The sequence below is a fragment of the Manis javanica genome, chromosome 4 (assembly GCF_040802235.1).
Source record: "Manis javanica isolate MJ-LG chromosome 4, MJ_LKY, whole genome shotgun sequence".
Classification (NCBI taxonomy): Eukaryota; Metazoa; Chordata; class Mammalia; order Pholidota; family Manidae; genus Manis; species Manis javanica.
In genome coordinates, this window is record NC_133159.1 from 115,164,830 (window position 1) to 115,177,400 (window position 12,571).

The window sequence follows — 12,571 nt, forward strand, 5'->3', positions numbered from 1 at the left end:
CGCCCTGGAGCCCAGAAGCAGCCACAGACACAGGCAAGTCCCTGGCTCCCACTGGGCCTCACTTTTGCTGCCTGAACAGTGTGGGAGGTAGGGAATCTGGGTCTGCAACCCTAAAGCTCTGATGGGCACCCAGAAGGCAGCAGTGTGGGTTCCGGACTGTCCTTCTGGGAAGCGTCTTCGTTTCATCACAGGGTGCTGACAGCGCCCACCCTGCACGGCTCTTGGAGGGTAAAGTGAATTAATGTAGGTGCGGAGCCAGCTCAGTACCTTCCTCTTCCACCTCCCTGCCTCCTCACTGCACCAGCCTGAGTCCTGGTCCTCCAGACCCATAGCACCTTCCAGGCTGAACAGGCCAGGAATCAGTACCTCTCTGCCAACCCCCATCTGCTGCTTCCCTCCATGCCAGCTAGAAGGCTGGTGGAAGGTGGTAACTCACAGGAACATCACAGGGAACGCTGTAAACATTCCTAAAGGTTGGGACAATGGCCATCAAGACCTTGGATTCAACTTCCATTTCCAGCTACGATGGAATAACAGAGCCTGCCATTTACCTCCTGCCTTAGCAACAACAAGAACAAAAAACAGCTAAAACCTATGAGACTATGGCCAACAGGCACTGCAGCTAGTGCAAGGATCCCTGAAAGAAGCAAAACGACGTCAACCCTGGGAATGCCCGATACCTCCAGGCTGCAGCCAGGGCAGGGGGCCTTGGTATTGTCAGGCAGTCTCCCCGAGTTGAGGAAACAGAGTTTGTTCACAGCATGGCAGTCAGAGTTTTCAGGACGGAGTACTAGAAGCAAGACGGCTACACAGAGCAAATGCCTGAGATCTGCCAAGGGCCTCTCCTTGAGCCTTCAGCTGGTGACCGAGCAGCACAAGCAGGGGAGAAAACCACTGAGGCTAGGACAGAACTGCCAAAAGGATCAACTGGAACAACTGCTGGCGCTCACACAGGATGGATGGACATCTACCCCAACATGAGAGATGCAGACACGGTGGCCCACAGAGAGGAGGGGACCCCCCCCACCCGGGACCACCTTGAGCCAGTGGACTGGTGGGTACAGGCCTCTGGCACAGGCCCCCCATATCCCACCACAAGCACCTCCTCATCCAGGCCACGGCAGGGAGGGAGCCTGAGCAAGGGGGCCAGCATACGAGCCACAGGGGAAGAGCAACCCTCCAATTGCAGGTCCTCCAGAGCCACAGCACAGCCTCTGACACACATGGCCGGACGCCCTATGACACAGGCTGCTGTGTGGAGGTAGAGGGAAGGTGATTTCCCAGTTAGAGCACCACTCAGGGCTGGCAGGAAGGTCCTCAGAAGGATATTACCCAAATAGTGGTCAAAAAAGCCCTAGACCAGGGACCTGCAAACTTTTTCTATAAAGGCCAGATAGAAATTTTTCAGGCTTTGCAAGCCATTTGCCCAACTCTACTGTTACAGTTTGCCAACTCCTACCGTGGACTAAATTTGCTCTGGTATCACCTAATAAAGCTTAACAGCAAGCTTCAAAAGCATTACATTGTTTCCAAGCAATTTAACTGCATTCCAGAACAAAGCTTCAAAATATTTAAAGAGAAAAACAAAACTCAAGCAACCCACAACATCTAAGTCACTTTGTCTAGTATCCAATCGAAAATGAACAGATACACACAAAGAAACTGAAAAATAATGATCCACATGAGAAAAAAAATTTACCAAAACCAACCCAGAACAGACACAGATGTTTGAGCCGGCACAGAAAGACATGAAAACAGTTATACCTATATTCCACATACTCAAAAAGTAACTTAGAGATATGGAAGATTAAAAAAAAAAAAAAAACACCAAAGTGAACCTCAAAAAGTGAAACAACCCCACATATAAAATGAAAAATACACTGGATGGGATTAATAGCAAATTAGACACTGTAGAAGAAAAGATTAATGAACTTAAAGACATATTAGTATAAACGATCCAAAGTCACACATGGAAAGAGATTGAAAAAAAAAACAGAATCAGAGCATAAGTGAACTGTGGTCAATTTCAAAGGTCTAGTATATGTCTTAAAAGGTGCCAAAGCAGAGAATGGGGAGAAGACAGGAAAACATTTGAAAAAACAAGAGCCCTAACATGGGCAGAGAGACATGAAGAAGACCCCACTGAGGCACATCATAATTACATCGCTTAAAGTCAGTGATCAAGAGAAAATCTTAAAAGTAGCCAGAAGGAAAAAGACCATTACATGTTGACGAGCAGACTTCTCCTGGGAATCAACACAAGTCAGAGGATATAAGAGCAACATCTTTAAGGTACTAAATGGAAAAGCTGTTAACCTACAATTCCATACCCAGTGAAAACAGCTTTCAAAACTAAAAATGAAGTAAGGACATTTTTGGCATACAAAAGCTGAAAGAATTCATTCCCTGCAGACCTGCACTACATTATTACAGAGTGGAGGGCTAAGGCTGTAGGGGCAGCAGGTGCTTCCATGTTGGGGGCCCAGGCTCCCCTTGCTCACTGGCTGTGGAATAGAGACAGGAAGAGTTAACTCTTCTGTCCCCAGTACCCCCTCCAGCAGCAGGACAGAGCAGACCTGGCTGCAGTGCCTCAGTTTCCCACTCCTGGTGCTGTCAGGATTAATGAGACGCTGACTGAAAAGCATTAAGGTTTTCCAGGCACAGGGGAGGCCTTCTTGGAGCCCCTGGCCCCCAGTGAGCAGCACTGCCCCTGACTTCTGGCACCCTCCAAACCAGTCTGCCTGTCCTCTGGCTCCAAAGGCTTGTCACTCAGGTGACAATCTGGTCCTGCCTCCTGGAGTGACAGTACAGAGGAACTCTGTGTCTATGGTAACAAATGCTGACCCATGCCAGGGAAGTCATCACTGCCCCAGAGCCACTATCAGCTGGTGGCAGAGGCCGCCTGTGTACATTCTGGCTGTGACTCCCAGAGCCCAGCTGGGGTGCTGAAACAAACTCCTGACCACCAGCACTGTCAGGAGGGTAATGTCTCAGGGCCTCTGGCTTTGCCACTCTTTCCCTGGGAGGCTTATGGCAGGGCACTTCTGTTTCTCTTCTCGAGAGCATAGACAGTTGGACTAGCTAGTCTGAGGTCTCTCCCCTCTGACATTCAGAAGCTCTGGCACTTTCCCTCTCGACTATTCAGACAGAAGACTCACTAAGGCCTACTAAAGGAGGCTCAGGCCTCCTGAGCACCAAATGGCTGCAGGAGTGTAGGGTCAAGAAGTACATGCTGGTCACGCCCAAAGCCCTCTGACCAGGGCCGGGCCTGCCCCAGCCCAGCCCAGTAGCGTGGGGCCCTGCCCTGACTCTCCAGCCTTCCCCAGATAGACGTCAGCCTCCTCACCATGGCTCAGGAATGCTGTAAAGAGAGGAGCCGGCAAAGCGTGGGGGCAGGCCGTCAGGTGAGCAGGGATGAACCCTGTGGATGAGACAAGAGGACAAGCCCCTTCCTCTTCCTGCCCACCCCAAAGTCCTCCGAGCTTCCAGATCTGCGGGCACGGGGTCCAGCCAGCCACGTGTGAATGGTACACGCTGACAATTTTCAAACTGAAAGATGTCAGAATCATAACTTTGGAAGCCTTTAAAACCTTAGCTTCTCCAGGGTCCAAGAGCGACAGACACTGTGAGCATCCTAATCCCCCAGGAAGCCTGGCCTAGAAAGGACTTGCCCAAGGACACAGCCAACCAGGGGAGGCCTGAGACCCTGAATGCCTGCATCTTCTCCACCGCGCCCCACTCAGCCCTGCTTGAACTCCTTCCGAATGGGGCACCCACCACCCCAGCCCAGGCTGCCCCCAGAGAGGAGCCCTCAGGAGAGGGGTAAGGGTGGAGGTAGAGGGAAGGTGACTGGCATTCACTGAACACAGCCAGCTGTGTGCCAAACACCACACCAAGTGCTTCACAAAACGCGTTTTCTCCATTTAAATCTCTCCATGACTTTGAGGCAGGTGTTGGCATTACCTGCAGTAGCAGAGAGGAGGACGGGACAGAGGCTCAGGGAGGAAAGTAACTGCCTTGGGATAGCATGGCAAGGGCAGAGCAGAGCAGGACCGCGGGCCTGGGTCCGCAGTCGGAACGCCACCTTTCCACTGCTTCAAGGGGTGTTTTGCCTGGGAGGGTGCTGAGCCTGGGGAGCATGTGGACCCTAGGAAGGAGCCTGATGTAGCCCAGCCCGGTCAGGCCTGCAGGAGACAGGGTCCCCACCCCTTACCGAGCATCCTCAGAGTGCTCAGTATCTTGCAGGCACTCACAAGTGTTACTGCCACAGGACAAGTGCCCAAGCCCCTTTCTACAGATGAAGACACTGAGGCCCAAGGGCATGGTTAAGCTGCGCAAGTGAGCCAGGGGCCTCTGAGAGGACTGGCCCCTCTCTGCTGGTCCAGGGGGAGAACCCTGCCGAGCTGGGAGACCGGGGCTCTGTGGAGCCCGGTGCAGGCCAGGCACGCTGAAGACCCTCATGTGCCCTTCAGCCACTCAGGGCTCTGAGCCTCAGCAACCTCAACTGTGACAGGAGCACGATGACCCCACCTCACAGGACAGTGACAGCATGTGTGAGGCTGCCCACATGAACAGGAGCTGGGCACCCACCTGGCGCAGAAGGACCAGCCCTCCTTCCTGGCACAGCCACTCCTGACTCTCCCCAAACTCTCAATTAAGACACAAACACCATTGGGTAGGAAGCCTGTGGAGAAAACAGGAGCCAACACCTGGGATTATGTTATCAGATGGTTCCCCACCTGGCAGGTGAGGGCTCTGGGCACCGGGCTGGGAACTGCCAGGGCAGGCAGACACTCCCGGACCCACTGCATGAGCCTGTGCTGGCACCGCCCCCTCTGGGAACAGCCAGGCTGGGCTGCCCTGGGGCCTCTTGAGGCGTCGAGGCTGTCCTGGTGCTGCCTAGCTCAGGGCAAACAAGAGCCTGTCCTCCTGGTCTGCAGGGACTGGCAGTGGCCCTGGCTCCCCGCTGCCCTGTTCTCCCCAGTCCCAGTGTAGCCAGACTGCTGCTGCCCTCCCGGCCCCTCGTGTTTGGGAGCCTGATGGAGACAAGGAGCTGCAGGAAAATGCTTTTACTGTCCTGAGTCAAGCTGGGTACCAGCGGCGGGGGAAAGGGGCATAGGGCTTGCAGACCTGGGTTCTGGGCCCAGCTCCTCCAGCCATGAGCTCTATCACCTTGGGCAAGTTATTTGCCCTCTCCAAGCTCGGCTAAGACTTAGTTTCCTCATCTGCACCGTGGAAACAATACTTACTTTACAGAGTTACTGGGAGGATTACAGTGAAGGTGAAGTGCCTGCTCAGCACCTGGCATATAGCTGGCATTTAATAAATGCCTCATTAAGCTGCTTTTATTCCTACAGCCAAGCCATGAACCAGGGCCTCAGCATGTGAAGGCAGGGGCCTGACAGAAAAGACATGGGGTTAGTCAGGCATCATGAGACCAGGGTCCAGACCCTTCCTGCTGTGTGGCCATAGTCAAGAAACTTAAGTTCTCTAGGTCTCTGTTCCCAAACTGTAGCCTGGCAGTCATGAAGTCTGGGTTCTAGTCTAGTATCAACCCAGTTCCTTCCTCTGTAGACATCCACCCCTGCCCCAGGGGCCTGCCCCGGGCTGTCTGGGTCTAGGGGTCGTGCTGGGGGCTCTGCCCCCACATCGTGGTGAGGAGGAGAGAGGGGCACTCCCAGCCAGCCTCACCCTGTCTCTCAGAGGCTGCAGCAGAGAGGCCGTCCCTCCTGGGCGTGAGGCTACAGGCCCAGCCTCTGCTATGCAGATGGAATCCCACAGCAGGTTTCTCCCCAGATAAATCCCTGGCTCCCAGGGGCTGAGAGAGGGGCAGGCAGATGACCTTCCATCCGAGAGAGCTGGAGCCCACTGGGGCTGGATGACAGCTCCCAGGACACAGGCTGCCTGCTCAGGGCCAAATGGCCAGCAGAATCAGACACAGGACACACCTGTCTATTGTCCCAGAGGATCACAGGGGGTCAGGGTGGCAGACCTGAAAGAACCCTAACAGCCTTCGATGCCTGTACCCACTTTATGGATGAGATGACTGGGGCTCAGAAAGGAGCTGGGGCTCCTGGGTCACACAGCAGCAGAGGCAGAGCAAGGGGCCTGGCGCCTACATTCTTAGCACCCAGTACTGTGGCCCATTCATTCTGTTCTAGTCTTTTAGGAAAAGGGAGACCTGATAGAAGGCTTGACGGGAACGTAGCCACACCCGGCGGCAGACCTGGGGCGGACTGAGTGTGTGCTGCGTCACTTCCCTGCCCCAGGGTCTGCCTGTGTGCTGACGACAGGCCAGGCTGCGGAGGTGGCAGGCTGGGCTCCCTGACTCAGTGCCAGCAGTCCCGGCCCAGGTGCCCGGTGGGCTGGGGGCCAGTGCTTTGGCCAGGCCACCAGGCCAATGGAACCCCATCCCAGGCCTGCTTCTCCCTGCGTCAGCCCTGGAGGGGAGAGGAAGACACGGGGGTGAGGGGAAACAAGCTGATTCACAGGGAGAGATGAGGCAGGGCCTGGGTCCCGGCAGAGCTCCTCATCAGCATCTGTCAGCATCTGTAAGCATCACAGCCCAGCCCCTGCAAGCCTGGAGAGCAGCTGGAGCATATGGGAGGGTGGCAGGTGGCGAGGGTGAGCTGCCCCTCCCTGCCCTGCCTGTCACTCTGTCCTGCCAAAGCCAGGGCAGGATGCACAGGGGACCCATCCTAGCACCTGAGGACAGCACAGGCCTTTTCCCCACCCCTCCACCCAAGAACTAGCTAGGTGACCTTGGCAGGAGCTAACCAGCCAAGCCTCAGCTTCTACATCTGAAAAATGGGGCAGATAACACTACCTGAGATTGGAAAGCACCTCACACTCAGTCAACAGTAGCTACTGTTACTACAGCCCACGGCACGCCCACCCTACATCACGTTGGCCGTGGCTCCCTGGACGAATGTGACAGGGACATATGCGGGCTGGAAAGCTGGAGCTCTGTTCACCTCGGTGCTGCCGGGCAGGAACCATACCCTGTCCTTCTCTGTGCCTCTGTGTCCCTGTTTGAAAGGAGGGATGCCTGGCCTCTATGGCCTTTATGGGCCCCCAGCAGTGAGCCCCCATTTTCAGAGGGATGGAAGCAGGGGCCAATGCCAGCCTGTTGGGGAACATAGGAATGCCCCAATGGCAGTGCCACACAGACAGTGTCCAAACCTGCAGCAACTGCTTCCTGGCTATGCTGCCTCAGACAGGTGCCACTAACCAAATTATGGGGCCTTCATGGAAGCAAATAAGCTTACAGGGGCCCATGGGACTGCCCTGGCCATAGAGATGTGGGGAGGATGCCCCGGTATGCAGCCTGGGCCTAGGCGCCCCTACCTGGCTCCATCACGGGGTCCGGCAGTCTGTCTTTCCGTCTGGGGGAGATCAGACTCACTGGTTGTCCCAGTGCCCCACTGGGGTCTAGCGCCTGCCTCCTTCCTGCTCTGGGTGGGGAGAGAGGCATGAAGGAGGCAGACCCTGGCACACCCCCCAAACTCCCTGCCAGGGCCTCTGTTTACTCATTTTTAAAAAGGGGGTGAAGGCTAGGTAATGGGATCCCAGCAGATCCTCATAGGGGATTAGGTTCTGCACCTCAAGACAGTCAGCAGTACTGTTGTACCCCACAGCAGGTGTGCAGTGGGTCATTCAGCTCAAGACCTGTGAAGGCCGTTCCTCCACCCCTTCCCTCCTCTTCCTCCAGCTCTTCGCTGCTCCATAGCTGACTTTATCTTCACAACAGCTTTACCCTCACCGCCACCACTGGGCAGACCAGAAACTCGAAGCCCCAGAGCTGCCTGAGGTTCGCCAAGAGCCAGGCTCCCTGACGCAGGTGACCTGACTCGGCCAGCCCCCTGGGGAACAGAGACTTCACCTTTCTGGAAACCTCAGCCACGGCCACCTTGTCTGCTCCTGACCCACTGCTGGTTTCTCTGCCCAAGAGTTGCCCCAAGCTCTGTCTGGCAGCCAGATGGTCCCCAAAGCCAGCGCTCTATTTGCGCGATTTGCTGCCCCGCTCTCGGCCAGGAACAGTGAAGGGACCAGACTCCTCTAGAAATACCTGGAACTAACCACTCACTACTCTCTACTGAGCTCAGACCTGGCTTTAGAATCCTTCTCAACACAGCTCACTATGAAGGTTTTATCAGCCGTGGTCAGGATTTGCTTTGAGACCATGAAATGGCACTTCCACTCAGCAGGCAAGCCATTTGCTCATGGTCATGGCTGTCTGGCAATGATCTAGCTCTGCAAGTGGTGAGCACCCCTCTCAGAATGTGTCCATGTATCAGCTAAGAATGACTACCCATTCTGGGGACCCAGCACAGCTCAGGAGGAGCTGGGAAGTGGAAGTCCTGGCAATGCTTGAAGTCTCTTCAAGTGGCAAAATCCAACCTATGTAGACAGCTCTCAGCTGCACTCACTCCGCTTCCATCTCTGAGGACCTCAAGATCCCCACTCCCAAGCCTGGAAAAGTTCAGCCATTGCAAGTTCACAAAGAGGCTCAGAGAGGGTGAGCAACTTGCTGTCAGTAGCCCAGCACAGCCAGGAAACAGGCACATTTGAACTCAGACCTCCAGACCTGTCTCAAATGGATTCAGACTACTTCTCAGTCTCCATGTCTACCCCACCCCACTCTCCCCACACCCAAAAAGAGCACCAGAGAGCTCATGGTGTGAGAGCCTCTTGCTTCTCAGGGATTGTGAATCAGAGCCATCCAAGGGGCAGTAAGTGAAAGCCCCATTCCTCATCTCCCCACCCATCACAGCACCTTCTTCTGGGGAACCTGCTTGCCAGGTCTCAGGAAATCAGGAACAACCAATAATGCACAAAGGCCCTTTGAGATGGCACAGCCCACTGTCACCTGCCAGAGGACCCAGGTACATATACCTCTGCAAGAAGAGGAAGGAACCCAATGAAGGTAGGATAGGAGGCAGCCAAGAGACCAAGAGTCCCCTAGGGGACCATGGCGGGATGGCTGTGCTGGGCTCTGAGCGAGTGTGCGCTGAGGTGGTGGAGATGCAGGGAGCCACTCAGGCTCCCCGGGCCAGCTTCCCCTCAGGGCCTCCCGGCCAGCCGCTGGCTCACCTTCTGGGCCTGGCTGATCATCTTGCGCACCACCTCTTTGATGTGGGCCTGCCCGTCTATGGGGGGCTGCATGTATACACTGGCCCGGGTCACACCGCGGTAGGCGATGGTGTCCGGCCAGCCCAGGTCCAGCTGTGGAATGGAACGGTCCGACTTCTGGGGCCAGTACTCCAGTGAGGGCGGCGGATCTGCCTCGGTGGGTGCCCCACCACCCCTGCTGGCCTCCTCACTATCACCAACAGGGCCTTCCTCAGGGCCCGGGGGGCGGCCAGTGCCCCGTAGGTCCTCGGATCCCGGGTCGTAAACCTCGATGGTCTCCAGGATGCGCTTGAGCTCCAGTTCAGAGAGGAAGTCGCGGATGTTCTCCCGCTTCAGCACCTCATAGAAGGCCTCGGGGCCGCGGGCCACCAGGGCCTCCAGCGCCAGCCGCTGCTCCTCACTGTAGAAGAACTCAGGCTTGGACTCGCTGGAGCGCCAGTTGACGTGGTTGTCGTCCAGACACTGTACCTGAGAGAAGGCCATGGTGCTGTTGGCCGTGTACCACTGCCGGCAGGCGCGAGCCCAGGACTGTCGGATCCTAATTCCAGCCCAACAGGGCACAGTGGTTCTGGGGCCTCAAGGCTGCCTCCGCTCCTCTGCCCATATGGAGCCTGCGGGAGAGACGAAGTGAATGCTGGGGTCAGGTCAGAGTGCAGGCGGGACTGAGGAGGGGCTCTAGGGCCGAGGTGGGGCCGGGCGTAGGTTAGCGGCAGTGGGAGAGACGGGGCGGGGATGGACGCATCCCGGGGCGCGGTGTGCTTGCCTCCGTATGGGCCATGGGACCCACAATCCAGAGGATTTCTGGAGCTGCCTAAAGACCTGGGCAATGTGTGGGAGGGCCTAGGGCAAGCAGGGAACTTCCCAGGAGTTTCCAATAGTGTAAGTTAGAAGGATGAACTCGTACTGCCTCCGGCCGTGCTCAGCAGCGTCCCCCACATTCCGAGGGCCTCCGGGAAGCGGGGGCGGGGGGGCGGTCTTAAATCCCTGGGCGCCACGATCGGCAACCCCAGAGGCCTACCCGGAGGAGCCTCGGGGATGCGCGGCCGGCGGGCGGCGGCGCCCCGGGAGACCGGGATCCGGAGCGCGGTCCGGGACTCGCTTACCGGGTGGGCGCGGGCGAGGCGCAGCGCAGAGCCGGCGAGGAAGCCGCGCTGGCGGAGCAGGGGGCACAGGCGGCGGCTGGCCGGTGACTAAGTGCCGCCCCGCTCACCCCGCCGCCGCCACCTGCGGTCACGTGCCGCCCGGGGCGGGGCCGGAAGCTGATTCACCTCTCAGAAGGACACAGACCTAGGGTTGGTGTGTGCCCGTGTCTCTTTTGATACCCCTACCTCCGGGTGGCTTAATTTTAAAAGCTCAGGGACCAAAGTTCAAGGTCTTTGCACCCTAGAGAGGGGCAGTGTTCTTCCAGAGAATACACTGCAGATCAACGGCCTTGGGACCTCGCTGTGCCTCCAGGGCTTGTTGGTAACCCTGGTCCAACCTGTGCTCAGTATCCCACGTGGGACGGGAAGTCCGCACAGATAGATGCCCAGGCGTCCAGTCGTGGAAATAGAGTTGGGGATTGGGCTGACTGCCTCCAATTCGGGATAGAGCACGGTCTGACAAAACCTCAGGAGCCTTTGTGTACAGGGCAGTTACCCACTACTCAGTCCCCAGCGCTGCTCCCTAAGGGTTCCCCTCCAGGACTGGTAGCTCATGAAGAGCAGTGCCCCACCTGAACCCTGGGGTGGGGAGGGTGGGGAGAGCGGGAAGGGGCTGTTGTGGGCTAGGGGTCAGGCCCAGCTCTCTGCTCCCTGACCCTAAGGCTTGGGAGCTCCGGGACATGGGGACCACATCTGAAAGCAGGCTGCCACCCAGGGCAGAGAGAGCAAAGCTCATTAAACCTGGCCTGACAAACAGACCAGACCCCACCCCAACGCGTGCCACAGCCAGTCAGCCAGACACCTGGCACAGCCCTTCCCTCCTGTCCCGCACCACTCGCCCTGGATCTGTAGGGAGCTGCTGCATGCCTGGGCTAGGATTGGGGCCCTGGGGGCACTGCTCTGCACTGGTGAGGGCTGGCTGGTGACATCCCTGGGCCTGGGCCCATGAATTCCTTTCTCCCAGGACCCTTACCACCATCCATGTGCCCCACCCCTAACCCCCCACGTATGGCAACCACCAGGCTCCTCTCTGTGCTGGAGTCTACTTCTGTGTGTGTGTGTGTGTGTATGTGTGTGTGTACTTAGTCGTGTGTGTGTGTGTGTGTGTGTGTGTGTGTGTGTGTGTGTACTTATTCATCTATTGATGGACACTTAGATTGTTTCCATGTTTTAGCTGTTGTGAATAATGCTGCAATGAACATGGAATGCAAATATCTCTTTGAAGTAGTGTTTCATTTCTTTAAGATAAATACCCAGAGGTGGAATTGCTGGATAATATGGTAGTTCTTTTTTAAATTTTTTGAGGAACCTCTGTGCTGTTTTCCATTCCCGCCAGCAGTGCAAAAAACAAAAGGGTCCCTTTCGCAACATCCTGCCAATTAGTGCTATCTGGTAGCCATTCTAAGTAGGTGTGAGGGGCTATCTCATTGTGAGTTTTTCTGCATTTCCTTAATAGTTAGTGATGTGGAGCATCTATTCATGTAACCATTGGCTGCTTGTATGTCTCCTCTGGCAAAATGTTATTCAGGGCCTCTGCCCATTTTAAATCAGGGTTACCCCTCATTTTTTCTTCTAGGAGTTTACATTCAAATCTGTAGTCCATTTTGAGGTGTTCTCTGTATATGGTACAAGATAGGGAGCCAGTTTCATTCTTTTGCATTCAGCTATCTAGTTTTCCCAACACCGTTTATTGAAGAGATTATCCTTGCCCATTATATATTCCTGGCTCCTCTGTTAGATTAATCGATCACATATGCACTGGTTTATTTCTGGGGTCTCCATTCTGTTCCACAGACCTATGTGTCTGTTTTTGTGCCAATACCCTACTGTTTTGATTACTATAGCTTTGGAATACAGTTTGAATTCAGAAAGTGTCATGTCTTCAATTTTGTTCTTCTTTCTTAAGATTGCCTTGGATATTCTGTGGATCTGTGAAAATTTTAGGATTGTTCTTTTTATTTGTATGAAACATGCCAATGGAATTTTGATAGGATTGCACTGAATGTGAAGATTGCTTTGGGTAGTATGGACATGTTGACAATATAAATTTTTTCCAGTCTGTGAGGATAGAATATCTTTTCATTTATTTGTGTGTCATCTTCAACTTTTGTCATCAATGTATTATAGTTTCAGGTAACAGGTCTTTCACCTCCTTTGTTAAATTTATTCCTAGGTGTTTTTTTCTTTTTGATACTATTAGAAATGGGATTGTTTTCTTAATTTCTCTCTCCAGTGACTTTGTTGGCATACAGAAATGCAGTTACCTCTGTGTACTGATTTTGTATGCTGCAAAATCA

The 12,571-nt window shown here is 55.0% G+C and overlaps 2 protein-coding genes across 4 annotated transcripts in view; one reads left to right on the forward strand and one right to left on the reverse strand.

Moving 5' to 3' along the window:
* The window catches only part of FAM83G (family with sequence similarity 83 member G), a 30,334-nt gene extending 19,947 nt beyond the window's left edge, over positions 1–10,387 (reverse strand). The window contains exons 1-2 of the mRNA XM_017668626.3: positions 10,236–10,387; positions 9,094–9,743 (exon numbers count right to left, since the gene is read on the reverse strand). Coding sequence (XP_017524115.1) covers positions 9,094–9,615 — 522 coding nt within the window. The 5' untranslated portion in view covers positions 9,616–9,743; positions 10,236–10,387. The remainder of the gene's footprint in view (positions 1–9,093; positions 9,744–10,235) is intronic.
* The window catches only part of SLC5A10 (solute carrier family 5 member 10), a 67,044-nt gene that overhangs the window by 42,823 nt on the left and 11,650 nt on the right, over positions 1–12,571 (forward strand). The gene's annotated exons all lie outside the window — the stretch shown is intronic.